General features: G+C 40.6%; 1 protein-coding gene and 1 non-coding gene across 3 annotated transcripts; both read left to right on the forward strand.

The window, feature by feature from the left end:
- The first annotated feature begins 775 nt into the window (after positions 1-775).
- Positions 776-18,303, forward strand: LOC131321753 (uncharacterized). 2 transcript variants are annotated; one of them, XM_058352676.1, is made up of 9 exons: positions 776-912; positions 1,093-1,308; positions 1,432-1,493; positions 13,052-13,178; positions 14,989-15,137; positions 15,535-15,642; positions 15,746-15,865; positions 16,593-16,766; positions 17,470-18,303. In XM_058352676.1, exons 2-9 carry the CDS (start codon positions 1,200-1,202, stop codon positions 17,569-17,571), a joined length of 951 nt encoding a protein of 316 aa, XP_058208659.1. In that variant the 5' UTR covers positions 776-912; positions 1,093-1,199; the 3' UTR covers positions 17,572-18,303. The 2 variants fall into 2 exon arrangements, with proteins under 2 accessions (XP_058208659.1, XP_058208658.1); XM_058352675.1 differs by lacking the exon at positions 15,746-15,865 and having other exon boundaries at positions 1,091-1,299.
- LOC131324943 (small nucleolar RNA snoR100) lies at positions 4,370-4,474 on the forward strand. Its single transcript, XR_009199526.1, has one exon. It is a non-coding gene; the product is annotated as a small nucleolar RNA snoR100 (small nucleolar RNA).
- Positions 18,304-18,552: the final 249 nt, after the last annotated feature.

The following is an 18,552-nucleotide window of genomic DNA, read 5'->3' on the forward strand; positions in this document are numbered from 1 at the left end:
GTAGAAAATTTGCTTTTCCTATAACACTATTTTGCCATTTTCTCTCGTCTTTCCTCTTTCCTCTCAAACTAAATAAAGGAAGGAAATTTTTTTTAACTTTCCTTTCCTTTTCTTTCCGCATCTTCGAAAAGAAACCTGAATTTGGAAATTCAATAGTGCAGCCCGCACTACAGAGGCTGTAAGGTGGCTGATCTGGCCGTCCATTTTGACACCAGTAGCTCGGATTTAGTCCGAACTTCTATTGATCTTAGCCATCCATTGCTGAAATAGACGGCCAGAGCGGCTGCCCTATTGGATCCCCAGTAGTGCTATAGGGACCGATGGTCGCCATACCGAAATCACACCGATGCCCGCACCGCGTCATCTCTGGCCACTGGGCGGCCAATCCGAGCAGTCCAAAAATTCTAAAAAAAGACGAGGGGACCCTCGCTAGATTCAACGGCATCCAATATGTATAGGATGCTTGATTCAAGCACCCTATTTTTCATGCATATATGTATATCCACTGGGCGGCCAATCCGAGCCGTCCAAAAATTTAAAAAAAAAGACGAGGGGACCCTCGCTAGATTCAATGACATTCAATATGTGTATGATGCTTGATTCAAGCATCCTATTTTTTATGCATATATGTATATATAGTGTGGCCGTCGGTGCGATTGCGTTACGGGGCCCTTCGGTCCTATAACTTTATTGAGTAGTAATTTCTATCACGAGTCCGGTTAGCCTGATACTGTCCGCCCCGTTTTTTAAGTATTCCGATGTAAATGCGAGGTTTATGGCAGGGTTTTCTTCTTCTGGGTTTTGTAGTCTCTCTCTCTCTCTCTCTCTCTCTCTCTCTCTCTCTCTCTCTCTCTCCCCCTCCTGCCCCCTGGTTGCTCGCTTCCCCACAGCTTGTCTCTCTCTCCCTCTCTGGTAAGTTAACCTCACTCTACCTCTCCTTACATATACTCATGTACGTATATCTGCATCATTGTATTGAAACGCTTTCCTCCAGCGCAAAAGTAGAATCGCTCTCTTTCTTAGAAATGTATACATACATAGCAACATAACCCCAATCTCAATTGAATTCTAACTTGATAATTCTTGACAGAGAAAAGAACCGGAAAAATCTGAACCTTTGGGGAGAAAGTGAGTACCTGATTTTCGCTTTGGTGCACCTGCGTTCTGTCACTGCTGCAGTCCTTGGTGATTTCTGATAGATGGCTGTATCGGTTTCCAGAAGGGTTTTTCGTTCTTTTGGTTCCTTATACGGACATCATCGGTTCGATTACCAAAGGATCCCATTTCGTGCTACTGATGGTAAAAGAGGTTTTTTTTTTTTTTGTGGGTTTTTTTTGTTTTGCCTTTTTCTCTTTTATTGACCTAAATTGCACAAGTTGTATTTTCTTCTGGCTTCTTAGGTCGTTAATTTTTTTTTCTTGTTTCTTGCAGCATTGTACAGCCATGATTCCAGTGATAGCCCGTCATCTGTGGAAACTTTTAATTTTGGGAAGGTACATTTTGCTGATATTTATTACTCCTAAGTCCTATCTGGTTCTGCTCTCTTTATTTGAATGCCGCTCTCATTTTTACTTGAGATGTTGTTGGATATGTGAAGTTGGGTTCTTCCTTTTTTCGACATGGGAATGGTGAGAGTGTGTTGGATTGGGCAATGAGTCTCATTTTGTTTCTACCTTTTTTTTTTGGAAATTCGATCATATTAAAACCAACTAACCAAATCAACAACGGGTATAAACCCACAATGATCAGAAGCTATACAACTGAAACCTATCACAATCTACATATAACCCGTCAACACTTAGGGATGAGAATTCCCAAAAACTCTGTTCGGAATAGTCCAAAGATCCAAAAGTCTTTGATTCTCCAACGTATTGGCAATATGTCGCCCTGAACAAGTCTTTAATCTGATGTTATCGGCAAGAGTGGAAAGAACTACTGCAGCACAGGTAACTTTCCCACCAAAGAATCCTGGTATTCCTTTCTATCCAGTTGTGGTAAATTCCAGCAGCCGAAGCTAGTCTAAACAACAAGGCTTTAAAGCTTTTTCCCCTGCAATTCCTAATAGCCCAACTAAGCTCTGCATCCCAAGAGCCAACGCCTCTATGCATCAAGAATCTAGACAGAACCTGTTCCCATGACTCTAGAATAGGAACAATCAAAAAACAAATGTTGTACGGTTTCATCCGAGATAGAACACAGCGTGCATTTTGGATCTACATCCATTCCCCATTTTCGAAGCCTATCTTTTGTAGAAAGCCTATTTAAGCAAGCCAACCATAAAATAAATGCCCATTTAGGGACATTCTTGGAGAACCAGACAAGGGTAGCCCATTGAACCTTCACACCATGATGCCTAACAGCTTCCCAAGTATGTTTTGTCACATACTGCCCAGTTGGGGACACTGTCCAAACCACTTCATCCTCTTTATCAGCTTGAGGCAGTAAGGTAGGAGGAATAGCATTTTGGATATGCTGGATTAAGTTATTCCTTGGGCGAGGCCAGTGCCATTCACCATTGGGGACAACAGAACTAACCTTAGCCAAAATAGCTTGCCCCAGGATAGAAGTAGATCTTCCATCTAGCAGCTTGTAGAGGGGACCCCACGGATGCCAGTTATCAAACCATAAAGTACTGTGCCCATCACCAATGGTATGCTTCACAAAATTCTGGCCCTGCACCCTCAACTTCAGAAGTTTTTGCATTGTCCAAGAGCAGTCTTGAGGCATTTTCATCCCCCAAAAATTCTGATCTTTTATCATATAACTGTGAATCCACTTAACCCATAATGTATCCTGCTTTTTACAGATAGCCCACAAATGTCTTAGCATAGTGGTTTTGTTCCATTCTTTAAGAGACTTCAAGCCATGACCTCCTTCTGCCTTAGGGGTACAGACTTCCAACCATTTCAATTTTGCACTCGCTCTTCTAAGATGAACCCCAGACCACAAGAATGCCCCTAATATAGATTCAATCTCTTTTAAGATCTTTTGAGGTAGAATAAACAAAGAGCACCAATATGTTTGCATATTGAAGAGAACAGATTGAATGAGAAGAGCACGACCTCCATTTGACAGATCTCTATTTGACCAACTTTCTATCCTTTGTTGTGTCCTTTCCTTCAACTGAATGCAATCTTCATATCGGAGTCTGGTGGAAATAAGTGGCACACCCAAGTATCTAACTGGTAACATACCTTCCGGAATGGGAAGGATGTTGAGGATCTCAGATTTAATTGAAGGATCCACCCCTGAGAAAAAGAATTGGCTTTTCTGGAGATTTGGTTGCAACCCAGAAGAGTGATAAAACTCATTCAAGGTGTCCTTAAGTATCTCAACAGATTGTCAGTCAGCTCCAGAAAGCAAGAACAGATCATCAACAAAGGCCAAATAGGTGATAGACAAGGAAGCACATCTAGGGTGATAAGTGAACTGCCCTTCATTAATCCTCCTTTGGAGAATAGAGTTTAAACCTTCCATTATCAAAAGAAATAGGGATGGGGAGATAGGATCTCCTTGTCTGAGACCTTTCTCCCCTTTAAAGAATCCCTCCAGCTCTCCATTAAGCACAACAGAATACCTAGCAGAAGTGATGCAGGTTCTAACCCAACCAATAAATTGATGAGGAAAGTTCATGGCTGTCATAACCTCAAACAGAAAATGCCAATCAACCGAATCATGGGCTTTCATCAGATCAATCTTGATAGCACACTTGGCAAATACCAGAGTCTCTTTGATAATTTCGAACCAATTCTTGCATCAGTAAAATATTATCAGAGATAGACCAACCTTTGACAAAGGCTGCCTAGGCTTTGTTGATAATGTGGGGGAGGATGGGCTGTATTCTAGATGCCAAGATTTTGGTAATAGCTTTGTAAATCACATCACAAGCAGCGAAAGGTCTGTATTCTCTCATAGATTGGGGGCAACTGTTTTTAGGAATAAGAGTGAGCGCAGTAGCATTTACATCTCTTAACATAACACCAGATTTAAAAAAGTGAAGGATAGCTGCAATTACCTCTGAACCAACAACGGGCCAATTCTTTTGGAAAAAGCAGGCATTAAAGCCATCCGGACGTGGTGCTTTGTCACCATTGATTGAAAAAATAGCCTTCCTAATCTCTTCTGGAGTGATTGGGGCAACAAGAGAGGAATGTAGTGAACTAGGGACAGTATTTGAGAACCTGAGCCTAGTACCAGAGAACCTTTTCTGAGTAAACTTGGAGCCCAACATACCCTCATAGAATCTCAGGACCTCCATTTTGACATTTTGGGGGTCATCCAATCTAGTACCACTATCATCACAAATGGACAGAATTTTGTTCCTCATTCTATGGCTAGCAAATTTGTGCATACCGATGCTCTGGACTATCAATGAAGGAAGCATGGTAATGTGCACATAAATTGATTTGGGTCTCTAGGCCTGCCCTCTCATGCCATTTGGCTTTGATTTGGGGCATGGTTCTACAACTAAACGTCCATGTAGCTCCTCGGTTCTTGGAGGTTTAGGGGGGCCAATGTTTTAGTGGTATTCTGAGAGCAACCTCTTTGTGCATATATTGCCAAAGGTTAGGTCTGTCTCCAGTCATCCCCCACCCATACCCCCAATGATTGGGGACTAGATGGGTTCTGTTATGTTGTTGTATTCTATGGCTAGCAATCTTCTTATGAAAGAAACTAGTGTTACTATCACCCAGACTGAACCATTGAATCCTGGATTTCTGTTTGCTCCACCCTTCCTCAGCTATACTAAGCTCTTTGAACTTCAGTAGGCAGAGTCTTTCATATTCTAGTAAGATAGGATCACTTGGAGAATAAGCACTTCGATTTTGAATATCAGTTAGTTCCACTCTAGCCTCCAAGACTCTTTTCTGTATATCACTGTAGAATTCCTTGTTAAGCTGCCTCAAAACCGGCTTCAATCTTTTCAGTTTAGTATACAAGGAAAACATAGGGGAATCACACTCCAAAGATTCAGACCAAGACTGAGAGAGGAGAACAGGAAACTCTTTATGCCTCATCCAAAAGTTGAAGAATTTGAAAGGTTTCATTCCACCGCTATATGGAAAAATAGAGATAAGAAGAGGACAATGATCTGAAATTCCAGGGACTAGAACTAGAGCTGTGCATTCAGTAAATTCAATTTACCACTGGGAATTTACCAAAGCTCTATCAATTCTACTACTGTAGTGATCACTACCAAGCCTTTTATTAGACCATGTAAACCAAGAACCTGTAGAGTTTAACTCTTCCACACCTATATCATCCAAACGACAATTAAACTCCCCTGCTGATGCAGAATCAAAAGAGGTAGAATCAGATCTCTCTTGCTGCCACCGAACTGCATAAAAATCACCCAAAACAATCCAAGGTAGATTCCCAACTAACCCAAGCCCCATTCGAAGCTCATCCCAAAGTTGTCTTCGAGCACTAGCTTGATTGAAACCATAGACAAAAGAAACAACAAAGGACTTCTGATTTATAACTACTGAAAGGAGGAGCATCTGCTCAGAAGAAAAAATAACACTAACCAAAGAGTTCTGACACTCCCATGCCACAATTATTCTAGCAACAGGCCCAGAAGCAAAATTATGAACAAAACTCCACCCATTAGGAAGGCATTTCTTCACAGTTGAATCAAGATTCTCAGGCCTTACTTTGGTTTCAACAATACCAATTAATGAGAGATTATTAGCATGTATAAATTTCCTAATCTCCACCTGCTTAATGAGGTGATTTAAACCCCTAATGTTCCAAGAGGCAAATTTCACCATCTTTTCTTTTGTTTCTTCCTCTTCTTAGCAGCCCCAGGGTTCTTCCCTCCTCCAGACTTCATAGTGATAGAAAACAGAGAAACAGAGACGGAAAATACTGATATTATTTCTGAGCGAACAGTGGTCATTTTGGCAACGGGGGCAAAAGTTTCCTCATAATCAATCCCATACTCCTGAGAAAACCCTTTAGCAACTAAGCGGGCTTTATACCGTTCTAAAGAACCATCAGAATGAGTCTTAACCTTGTAGATCCATTTGCAACCGATTAGATTCTTACCATCCGGAAGTGAAACCAACTCCCAAGTTTGATTGTGAGCAAGAGCAGTAAGTTCAGCTTGCATGGCATCCATCCAATTAGGATCATTGCAAGCTTCTTTATAGGACCTAGGCTCAAAATAAGTGTGAATGCGGGAAATGAATGATTGATAAGAGGATGAGAAACAAGTATTAGTAAAGCCATATTTTACCGGTGGTTGACGATTGTCGCGGACGGGATACCGGCGGGCAGGCGGATCAGGATCCGCAGAGGCAGATTGGGGAGCAGCTGTAGAAGTTGGACGACGGGTGTAGACCTGGGTGATCGGAGCACGACGAGGTGATGCTGAGGGGGCTGTAGAAATATCAGATACCTGAAGAGTGGAGGTGTACTCTTCGGGAGGCACATCCAGATCCATAGGAAATGGGTCAATATGGATCAAGTCTTCTTTGGCTACTGGAGCAGTGCGAGGTGGAAGAGTAAAATAGGGAAGACGCTCTAAGAAGACAACGTGCCTTGAAACATAAAGCTTTTTGGTCACAGGATCATAACACCGATACCCTTTTTGATTAATGCCATACCCTAAAAAAACACCTAAGACACAGCGGGTGCTGAGCTTAGTGCGGTCTTTCTTGGGGAGGAGAACAAAACAGGTAGAACCAAACACTCGAAGAAGAGAGTAATTAGGAACCTGACCATAAAGCCGCTCATAAGGAGAGCTACCAGAAAGAAGAGGGGTGGGCATCCGATTCAGGAGATAGGCTGCAGTGAGAACAGCTTCTCCCCAGTAACAGGACGGGACGGAGGAAGATAGGAGTAGAGACCGAGCAGTATTAAGAAGGTGACGATGTTTTCTTTCAGCTCTACCATTTTGGGCAGGAGTGTCAGTGCAAGACGATTGGTGGATAGTCCCAAGCGAATCTAAGAATTTATGAAACTCTGAAAGTGAATATTCCCCACCCAAGTAAGACCGAAGAATTTTAACCGATGTAGTGTGTCATTAAGTAAACCCAAGTATACCGACTAAAATCATCCACAAAAGAGACATAATAGACAAAACCACCTTTAGTAGCAACCGGAGAAGGACCCCATAAATCAGTGTGAACAAGCTGAAAAGGCGAAGTAGAAATAGAGGTACTTTTATTAAAAGGTAAAGCTGACATTTTTGCAAACTTACAACCACTGCATTCTAAAATATTACTGACTGAAATATGACCCAAATGACCTGACTTAACTAAAAGTTTTAGACGTTCACTAGACAGATGTCCTAATCTAGAATGCCAAAGATAAAATGAAGATGACTTATGATCTAAACAAAAAGATGACGCAGCAGTGGAAGAAGGTTTTATTGGGAGATGCAAGTGCTCCAAAAGATAGAGATCACCAACTCTACGGCCTGCCCCAATCTGCTTCTTGGAATCCCGATCCTGCACAACACAACCAGAGGAAGAGAAAACAACATCAAAACCAGAGTCGGATAATTGGCTGATTGAAAGTAGGCTCAAAGACAACTGAGGAACATAAAAGACATTAGGAATAGATAGTGAAGGTGCAGTAGAAGATAGAATGGAGCCAATAGAAGCAACATGCATGGGAGAACCATTGGCTGTGGCAATACTAATAGGAAAAGCAGGTGGCACACAATTACTAAGAAGAGACATATCAGGAGTCATATGATGAGAAGAGCCAGAATCAAAGATCCAAGTGGTGGGTTGGATACCTGAGGTGGGAGAACCACGCAAACCTGAGTGAGTGGTAGTCATGGCAGAAGCTTGGGGGGAACCCCCTCGAATGGCTTCCATGTAAGCCTGAAACTGTTGAAATTGCTCATAATCAAACTCTAGAGGTGCACTACTGGAGGCCGGTGCTGCCAAGGCTGCAGGAGGGCGAGAATGCTGTTGTGGTGCTCGAGACTGATGCGGGGCATGAGGACCAGTTGACTGAGTAACATTTCGTCCCTTTGGCTTGGGACGGTTAGGGCATTGATGCTTCCAATGACCCTTCTGATGGCAATAGTTACACTCATCTTCAGGAATTTGAGGCTTTGGCTTGGCCGCAAATTGGACAGGATGAGATGCTGGAGTGGGCGAGTGATGTGTCGGATATTGGCCAGATGGAGCAAATGGAGCAGCAAAGACAGACTGTGAGGGAGGTGCAAGATTAGCCACTTTGAACCGCGTTTCCTCAGCGATAAGCTCATGAACAGCACCGTCTACTGAGGGCAATGGAGACCGATGCAAGATAGCCCCACGAAGAGGCTCAAACTGAGGCCGAAGGGCCATGAGAAACTGAACAAGTCGTAGTTCCTCACGAAATCTGACATAACTATCAAGTAGCTGCAAATCTGAAGGTTCCATGAGAGCTAACTGATCCCAATAAGTAGTCATTTCGTTATAAAATTCTTGAATCGATTTATTGTTTTGGGTGGTATTTCGAATGGACATTTCAAGCTCATATCGTTTAGCAAAATTTGATTCAAGATACAGAGCTTGTAGATAATCCCAAACTTTCTTTGCTGTGTTATATTTCGAAAAATTCATGCCAATACTTGGTTCTACGGAGTTGTGAAACCAAGTCAAAATCTGTGCATTCCCTGTGTTCCATTTTCCCAAGGCAGTGGCATACCCTGGGTCTTTTGGATCAGAAGGAGGTAGCGTAGAACCGTCTACGTATCCCCACATTTCTTTACCAACAACAAAATTTTTCATCACATGAGCCCAATAGGAGTAGTTGTTACCGGTCAAACGAACACTAATAGCCTGATTTTTATCGCCAGACATGATGCTAACAGAGAAACGCAGTCAAAAAAGAAAACAGAATACCAGAGTACCAATCTGCCTTAGACTGGTTCGTCGGAGTTGTAACAGAGGTTGCCGGAGCTACTGCAGTGCCTGCAAGTGCTGCTGGAGGTTGTCGGAGTGTGGGTAGGTCACCGGCGGTTGGAGAGGGATGGGTGTCGGCTGCTGTGGGTATTTCTTGTGATTTGAGTTGCTGAAAAACAGAGAGATAGGGAACGATAGTAGCTGACAGAGGGAAAGAGATTTGAGGATAGAAGACTGATTGGAAAACAGGTTAGGGTTTCGGAATCGGCTCTGATACCATGATAGAAAACAGAGAAACAGAGACGGAAAATACTGATATTATTTCTGAATAAATTACAATGAGGTGAGTACATCTTTAAATAGAGTAAAGCTATGCCTAAGAAAGGAAGATTACAAGATTTGATTACGATATGATTACCCTATGATTACGCTATGATATGATTACCCTATGATTATGCTATGATTTGATTACGATACATGTCCTAAAATAGCATATTACAAGAAGATACAGAATATATATTCTAGATACAGAATATATATTCACACATAGTACTTCCATGTTCCAAAGAAATAAGTGCCTGAAAGACAGCATCAGGGTCTGATAAACCCACATCCAGCTCGGTAGGAAGATCAACCCCATTAGCCTGCTCAGCAGACCTGCTAGATTCTGGGATATCCCCCTCAAATTCAGAGGCCTGAATAACATCAACCTCACTCTTACCAATAGGCAACTCCACCACAATGGAAGACCTAACCCCCTCATCTTCCTGTAAAGCTAAAAACAGATTTACACAAGGCAAAACTTCTACAGGAACTGGAGACTTCTGAGCGATTCGCATAGAATCTGGAGTAGGTAACACAGTAGAGACAAGGCCAGCAGCACAATCAACCTTGCTTCCCTTCACAACCTAGACCTTATTAGGAGCAACAGAGGAAGCTTTCACAGTTTCAATCTCACCCACCTTATTCTTATTACATTCATTGCACATTTAGTTGGTCGCCATGGGTACTTAATTCGAACAGTAACCACTTTTCCAGAAGCTGTGAGTACCTCAACAGAATGAGGCAAAGTAGCCATAACATCAACCTCCACACAAATTTTAGCGTAGCAAATCCTACTTGTTGATTCCGTCATCGCATCCGCATACAACGGCTTCCCTACAGCACTCGCAAGATAGCTCAAACCCTCCTCATTCCAATATTGGAGGGGAACATTATGAAGTTGAATCCATAAAGGCAATTTACTCAGCCCTTCCTTCTCATAATCCATATCAGCATGCCATTCTTGTAAAACCATCAGTTGTCCAGAAAAATGCCAAGCCCCAACTTCAGATAAATGTCTGAAAGCACCTTCCTCACCAAACAGAAAAAAGAAGAAGCTCTCATAATCCATATCAGCATGCCATTCTTGTAAAACCATCAGTTGTCCAGAAAAATGCCAAGCCCCAACTTCAGATAAATGTCTGAAAGCACCTTCCTCACCAAACAGAAAAAAGAAGAAGCCCTTGTCATTCGACAGAACAGTCTGAAGACCAAATTTACCCCAGGCATTGACAGCAATTGACTGAACTACCAGGAATGGCAGTTTTTTATCAACAAAATGGCCAACAATGCAATTTTTCCGTTTAACAGAACCTTGGATCTCAACATGCTCAGGAGGAGAAACCCTAACTTTCTCCCCATCAACGTCGGGAGGAAAGTAGCGCAAATTCATCCTAACAGGAGTCTCTCCAGGAGGTGAGACCTTATCTTTCCACCATGAACCAGAATCCACTTTAACTTCTGGAGCTAGCTCCTGCACCTTCAATGATTCAATCAAAATTTTCTTAGATTCTAATTCCTTACAGAGTGCAGTAACCTCCTGCGATAGACCTTTAATCTGTCTAACCGTAGGAGTATCGCCCTCCTGAATCTCAAAATGATCAGTATTTGAGACAGTAACAGCATCCAAGACTTCAAAGAAATTCACCTTACGTGAAGAATTAGGACCAACAGAAGCACACGACATCTTATCTTGATGAATCACAGCCTTAGATCCAAGAATAATACCAGAATTCTTAGAATTAGACACTAGATTATCACGTTTCAACAAAGTCGGCGAGAACCCTAAGTTCGAAGCAGAACGAATCTTAGGGCTAGCTGAACCATTCCCAGAATTAAGAACAGGAAAAGCCCGTAACAAATCCATGAAAACAGAAGTAGAAACTTACCAGAAAACACAATAAGGTCAGAGGATGGAAGGAAGGAGGAGACGATCTAGAAAGGAGCCAAATCGCCATTCTCTCCGTTAGTTCGTTTCTACCTTGCTCAATCTATCTAGCTTGGATCCTCATAGTCTTCGATTCAGATGAATCGGGAGTTGGTTATTTCATGAACTCATGAATGCAGGGAAAACAAGTTTAGCTTTGGAGTGTCCAAGCACTCTTACATCTTGTTAGTGCAGATTTTATGAGTTTGTAGATGTAGGATTTCTTAAATTGTTTGCAAGACAGCTTTAAATTGTCCATTTATATACTGAACCTCCTTACACACACACACACACACACACATGTATACGCATATAAATACATGTATGAAACATATGTATACATGTTTGCGTATGTATGATTATATAGTCACTGCTACTTTTAGATGACTTCGTCAAGTAGTCCTATGCATATCGCCATATCCTATGCATGATGAAAGATTGAATGCTTGTACCCTTCACAGATTTCTTTGCTTTTTTTGTTTCTTTCTTTCGTTCTCTCTGTCTATTTTTTTTGACAATCAAGGAATGTAAATATAGTAAAAAGGGTGCTCGGTGTGGGGGGTGCTTTGGGATTAGCTCATTACAAACAGAATATTTGAACAAAAAGAATTTGGACTCTCATTGAATAAATCTTCAATGAATTCAACTGAAGTGTTACTAGATGATGGAACTATTCCCATGTAGTTTTTTTTTTTTGAACGCTCAATCTCCTCAGAGTGCTAGACCAAAGAGGCGCTATTCTGTAGGATGCTTGACAGCACCTCTGTCCCAAAGTTGACACGATGTAGCTTATTCGAAAGAGGGAAAAATCTGAAACTCCTGTGCTTCCCTCACCGTTCAATATACTAACAGTTTATATAGTTTCTTTTATGCTTTGCTTCTACCACACCAATTTGGAAGCGCCAGCTTATGATCTAATTAACTATGATCAAATCTTCATGAGGCAGCAGCAGCACTAACGTGTAAAGACCTACCCCATGCATGACAAACCTACCTATGGATCATCAAAGATTTCCTAGAGTTGTAAACCATCCAAAGACCGCTGACTCAGGCAGAGATACTATGTGCCACGTGGCTACTTGCTAAGTACTTGCCCTAATGACAACGCCATCAACACTTGCAATCAGAGCTCTAAACCATGGCTAAAGTTTTGCAGCCTTGCTCAAGCTTGGGTCAGCTCGATTAACTGTTATTGGGAGTTCTATTATTATAGATGTTATTAGTGTATTTCATCCATCAAAGTATATAGGGTACTTTGTTGTGTCTTTAGATTGGAAGGATGTTTATAGATTACAACTATGGTATGAAATGGTCATATAATTTGAACATATCATATATGAAGGAGCCCAAATATTATTGCATGAATGTCATCGTTTGATGCTTTCGCTTAGTCTTTCATTATTTTGCAATTCTCATGCGGTGGTGCCTTGTGCTAAGTGGTTTGATGTTGTGAAATAATCATCTTTCCTCACTTTTCGGAGTGGATTCATAGAAAGCTAAATGGCAGGCCCAACCAAAAGATTTTCTATTCTAGGGTTGAGTTTGGCTTGTCAATCATATTAGGGTGGTCCGAGTGTCAGAGTGTGTTAGATATAACCAACATTGACTAAACTAACCTGACAATTTACTAGAGATGTTTAATTTACCATCTTGATTGCTATATTTTCTATCTTTGTTTTTTTTATTTCTCTTTTTCATGCGTGTTGCTTTATTTCTTTGCTTACTTTGCCATTGCATTTTGACTTCTTGTGGTTACACACTTACCATAATTGTTGATATAGGTATACCATGTATGCTGTTCAACATCACGAATTCAGTTGCTTATCTCGTTTATTGTTATTTTATTATTTTGAATGGTACATTTGATTTGTTTTTTCGAGGGACAAAGAAAGTGGAGGGTTGCTTCACCTTTTTGATTATCACTTACAGTCCCATTATCCTGTTTTTCATGTAGAGTGTGTTATCTTTTCTTGGTTGTCGAGGGCTTTCAACTTCTGTCCTGACTCCTGAATCAAATGATGGTGACTTTCCTTCTCAACTTTTATCCACAAAGGGAGTTGTAACTCCAGAACATACACGAGGTATGGGAAGCATGCTGATATCTTGCTCTGAAAACCGGGCTTTTACTTGCTACAAATGTTGTCATAGTTGCTGCTGCTCAAGAAAGAGATTGTAGTATTGTACACATAGAAATATTTACTTTAACTGGTCTGAGATGAATTTTGGCTGGCATTCTAGCTTTATACTCAGAGTGACTTCGTAGGCATGCTCTTAATTATTCAAAGAGCATGGCTAGGAAATGATATACTGCTTGATTGGCACGAGCTCACACTCCAATTCGAACATATCTTGGAATGCCTTCTATTTTTATAGGAGGCAGTTAATGCCACGACTGATCTTGTTGGAGCCACGACAGATTCGCATCATTTTACCTATTTACCCTCATATCCCTATTCCGTTTGTCATCTTCCGTCTGCAAAGGGAAAATCCATTTCCCTTCTTTCTTGCAAACCCATCTCCCTCCCTCTCATACCGAGCATTACCTTCTTTCAATATTCGTTGCATTTGTTCTCTCGCTATGACCTATATGTTCATATTAATGCAAACGATCAGATCCACCATTATCTATTCTTACCTCTTGAATACTCACGTCAAATTCAGGCGAGCCATTGATGTTTATAATTATAGATCATCCTCTATTGCCATTTCAATCCATGGTCCTTCAGGTTACTTGTATTGCCATTGCCCCACCAAATCACCGAGTCCCACGATAAGTACCAAATTTCATCACACTTTGGATTGCTTGCCATCATTCCGAAATCAAACAAAAATATTCAACTTGGCAGATGAGTATTTTTTTTTTTATCACTTAAATTTTTTGTCATCATGCTGAGATCTGAGTATAAATTAGGAAAAGTTCAACAATTAAATATGTGGGTTTTGCGATGGTTGGCTAGAGGGGGAGTACTATAGATCAGAAGGGGTGCATCGGGTGACTGTATCTGTGATCCTTGAGAAAAAACACAGAGAAGAGGACAAAGGAGGGAGGAGAAGGCGTGTATGGATTAAAGGGTAAAAAAGTCAAATATTATGAAAGAGTGTCGTGGCCCTAACATAAGTTGTCGTGGCATTAGGGCCACCCTTTTTATTAATCTTTTCCTTGTTGCAAGACTCTTTTTTGGTGCCAGTTGGGTTTCTATAATCCAGTTTGGCTTATTTGGCAGTGTGAAACAGAAACACTGACGATTTACATGACCTTGTTATGACAAACTTTGAACTCAATTTTTTGCAACTTGACGGGAAAGTATTAGTGACATGACCCACTTCTGGCCATCATAGTAGGCCAGTTCCTTAGATTTCTCTCTCTCTCTCCCTCTGTTTTTAACTGGCTCCTTAGATTGAACCTCGTGTCTTGTAGAATTTTTGGTTTTGGGTTACTCTACGCAGCTTTTCTAAACTGAAAAATATGATGAATAACAGAGTCCTGTTTGATTGCGTATGCATTTCTAGATCCTCACAACATAGCATCTAAGAATATCGCTTGATAAAGAATTTGATCAAGTGTTCATGATGTGTCTCTGGACCCATACTTAACTTTTGGAAGGTTCAACGATTGGATCTGCACGCCTAGGCTTGCTACTCGTACCCAAGTCCATATACCTAAGTAACAGTATACAACTCGCTTGAGTAATCCTTGTGATATTAAAACCGGTGGGTTGATTCGGATTTGGAAGTTTTATCATTGAGAGAATTTGTAAGAATTGTTTGTTTTTATTGTGTTCTCATTTCTGCTATGATTTTCGTGTGGAAGAATGTATTTATCCCTGTAATTTGATTTCATTCGTCTATACTTGCAGTATCTTTTAGTGATTCATTTGACGGATGTTGTAGGACTCTACCAGGACCTGGTGATACCTGTGACAAATTTTAATAATGATGATAAAGGCTTGATGGTGTTGGCTGGTGATGTTTTTGATGTACCTATTAGGAAGGACATTGTTCACCGTGTTGTACGATGGCAGCTCGCAAAGAGACGACAGGTAGGGTATACTACTATAAATGTTTTACTGCAGACTATTCTGGAGTTACTTTTGTAATGTATTGTTGGAAACCCCAGCTATTAAGTGTATGGTCGTGTTGTTGAGCAGATAGTTGAGACCATCTGCTGGAAATAGTGAAATTAAAGTATTATTACATTTGATTTCCATGTCCTTCACCATTTCCCTTTTATATTTTGATGAGAATGAGATAGGTTATGGTGCTTTACTTTGCCAGTCTAAACTCCACTGATGTAATGTTATCTAGTTCTTCCAGTGTAGATGTATTCTGCTATTTCTTGTATTGCTTCAACATGTGTTGGTTGCTCTAATTTGATGTGTCTTATTCAGTGTAAACAACTCAGTCTCCTACCCATCGTATGTCCCTAACCATCTGCAGGGAACACATTCAACAAAAACTCTTAGCGAGGTTAGTGGGACTGGGAAAAAGCCTTGGAAACAGAAGGGGTTGGGCCTAGCAAGGCATGGAACACTGCGTGGGCCTCAGGTAAGTCTGTTGTTCATCTGAACATGACTCTTACCTGAAGCATTACAGTGCATTTGAGGTGCCTTAATTCTGGGTGTTAACATAATTAATGGATGGATAACAGTTTAGAGGCGGTTGTATTATGCACGGCCCTAAGCCACGGAGTCATGCTATCAAGTTAAACAAGAAAGTTCGTCGACTAGGGCTGAAGATTACACTATCAGCTCGTGCAGCAGAAGGAAAGGCAAGTCTCTCTCTCTCTCTCTCTCTCTCTCTCTCTCTCTCTCTCTCTCTCTCTCTCTCTCTCTCTCTCTCTCTCTGTGTGCGCGCGCGCGTGCTCGATAAAGAGGTTGAGAGGAGAAAATCAGTTGGGAGAAGTATGGGCTATGATAGCAGTCCAGAACCCTTTTGCTTTGTTGATGTATTCTTGTTTTTTTCATTTTTTTGTCTTCTTTAGTTCGTTTTTCTTTTTACCTCATTGGGCTTTAATTGAAGGGTTTGTGGCGATCTCCAGAGTTAGGGTAGAGATTATGCCAATCATCATGCTTGTCTCTGGCTGATTGCTATGTGAAAGGTTTATGGGTAATTAGCTACAGTGGAGTTGTATGCCCCACTTGGACGATTATGTCAAAGCCCACATCACGACTATCACTGATAGCGTTAGCTAACCAGTTAAATACTTGCTTCTATCAAGCTGTGCATTTCTGTGTTTACTGTTTTTGTTTTAATTACAATAAATATGGGAAATGTTATGCCTCTTTGGCTGGCTCAGAGGTTACATGCTTATCGCTTTATTCCTTCTTAGATATCTGTTGATTTTAATGGCAGATTTGTTTTTTTTTTCTCTTTTTTCTTTGTATTCTCTCTCCGAAGCACCTGTTGGCAATTCCCATGCATATTTTGATAACTTCCCTTGAAACTTCTATGTTTACATATGCCGCCAAACTAAAGAAATTTTCATCAATATACAGCTCATGGTTCTTGACGATTTGGAGGTTCCTACGCATAAGACCAAGAACATTGTGAACTATGTGAAGCAAATGGACAACACAAAGAAACTTCTGCTGGTGGATGGTGGTCCTCTAACTGAAAATCTGAAGTTGGCTACACAAAATCTTCATTATGTTAACATATTGCCATCTATTGTAAGTCCTAAAACTTTTGTTTTTTTGCTTCGAGTTGCAACTTAAGGACCCAATTTTTAGTCATCATCCCGTATAATCCTGAAGTTAAGCTTATACGACTAGCCTGCCATTCTTGGCTATTAACTCTTAGAATTATCAGCCTTGTATTCACTTGTAGTTTTGTAGTTCTTCTCTCTTGTAGTGGGAGGTATGCCTCCTTTGTTCTCTATATTTTTTGTTCTTTTAATAAAAAGAAATATATAACTAGCCACGTAACTGTGCTTGCCTTTTGTTGTAAGTGATGTTTCTAGGCCAATTTAGTTGGATTCAATGAAACAGGGTGCGGGGCATGAATTCCAGTTCTGCTCTGCTGTCTTAAATATTGCCTCATCCAAAGAACTTGAGATGTTGATAATGTTCAAGAGCTGAAGTCTGGGTTAGTTACTAATTGTGCGGGTTACTCTTGCGTGTAATTTTATGACTTTTAAGAATGATTAATAATCTTTTTACATCTCTCTTTTCCCGCGACAATAGTACTCATTCAATTTCGTGCGACAAAACAATTCAATTTCGTGCGACATCGTTTTATCAAAATTTCCAATACTTTTTGTTGTTTAGGCTGCTGATGGAATCTATCATCCAAGGTTACTAGTTTCATTGGATTTTATGGAAGTCACTTGCGTTCTGTCTCTGTATTGACCCTGTTCCATTTACTGTTTTACAGGGTTTAAATGTTTACAGCATTCTGCAACACGACACACTAGTTATGTCTCGTGATGCTGTGAATAGGATTGTTGAGCGGATGCACACTCCAATTAACCGCTGAAGCAGTTTCTTCGTCCCAATCAACTCGACAAGGTTTACCTTCAACCTGGATTTTGTTAGATCCTCCTTTCACTTTGGAAGAAAACTTGAAAATCACAAAAATAAAAAATAGTGGGTGTTGTAATTCTCAAGATTCACATATGCATGGCTGGATGTCATGTTTTTTAAATAAAGTGTCTTAGGAAATTTGTACTCGATGCGGTGTTGCACAAGCGTTAACTGATATAGATTTGGGGCATGCCAACTTTGTGGCTAGATCATTATTTTCTTCATGTGGTGCAGCAGCATATATACTGAACTTTTGTTCCTGTTGTTATTTCTGTATTCAGAAAACTGAACAATGAGGACTCAATTGCGAAATTGTGCTGAGCTATGTGTTTCGGGTTCTTCTATAACTAACTGTTCATTCCTAGCATTGCGATTGAAGATCGGATGGATTTAACGGAGTAGTCTCCTACAGTTTTGATGAAGTGAAAAATGATGGGAGTAATTTTGTACTTCTTCAGATGACTGTCGTATGGAAGAATTCAAGTTGGTCTCTTTAAGCAAATGTTCTCAAAATCCCATTTGATGCTGTTTTTTTGTAGTTAAAGATGCACTTGAATGCTCCACACTTTGAGGTCAAGAGATAGGGAAATGCTTCAAGACACACATCCCGACTTTTGCGAAATGTTATGCCTATGTTTGGTGATTATTATGCCTCTTTAGCGAAATGTTACGGTTTATTTTGGTGAATGTTATGCCTTTTTATGATTAGTGTGCATATGGTATGCATCCTTATAGATGTTACGCCTATTGGGGTAAAATGTTACGCCTCTTTATGGTGAAATGTTATGCCTCTTTTTGGTAAATGTTATAGGGTACATATCATACCCAAAGCAGGGTGTATTGTAGCTTGAGTAAAAAGAAAATCACAAATCCTAACAAATCAACTCCTCGGCGAATATCTTCAATGACAAGTTCCATTGCCATTGGGCCAGAT

This window comes from Rhododendron vialii, chromosome 4a, assembly GCF_030253575.1.
Source record: "Rhododendron vialii isolate Sample 1 chromosome 4a, ASM3025357v1".
Taxonomy (NCBI): Eukaryota; Viridiplantae; Streptophyta; class Magnoliopsida; order Ericales; family Ericaceae; genus Rhododendron; species Rhododendron vialii.

Coding starts and splice junctions, on each gene's coding strand:
- LOC131321753 (XM_058352676.1), top strand. CDS start 1,200: ATGGCTGTATCGGTTTCCAGAAGGGTTTTTCGTTCTTTTGGTTCCTTA. Junction 1,309..1,431: donor TGCTACTGATGGTAAAAGAG/GTTTTTTTTTTT, acceptor TGTTTCTTGCAG/CATTGTACAGCCATGATTCC. Junction 15,643..15,745: donor GAACACTGCGTGGGCCTCAG/GTAAGTCTGTTG, acceptor GATGGATAACAG/TTTAGAGGCGGTTGTATTAT.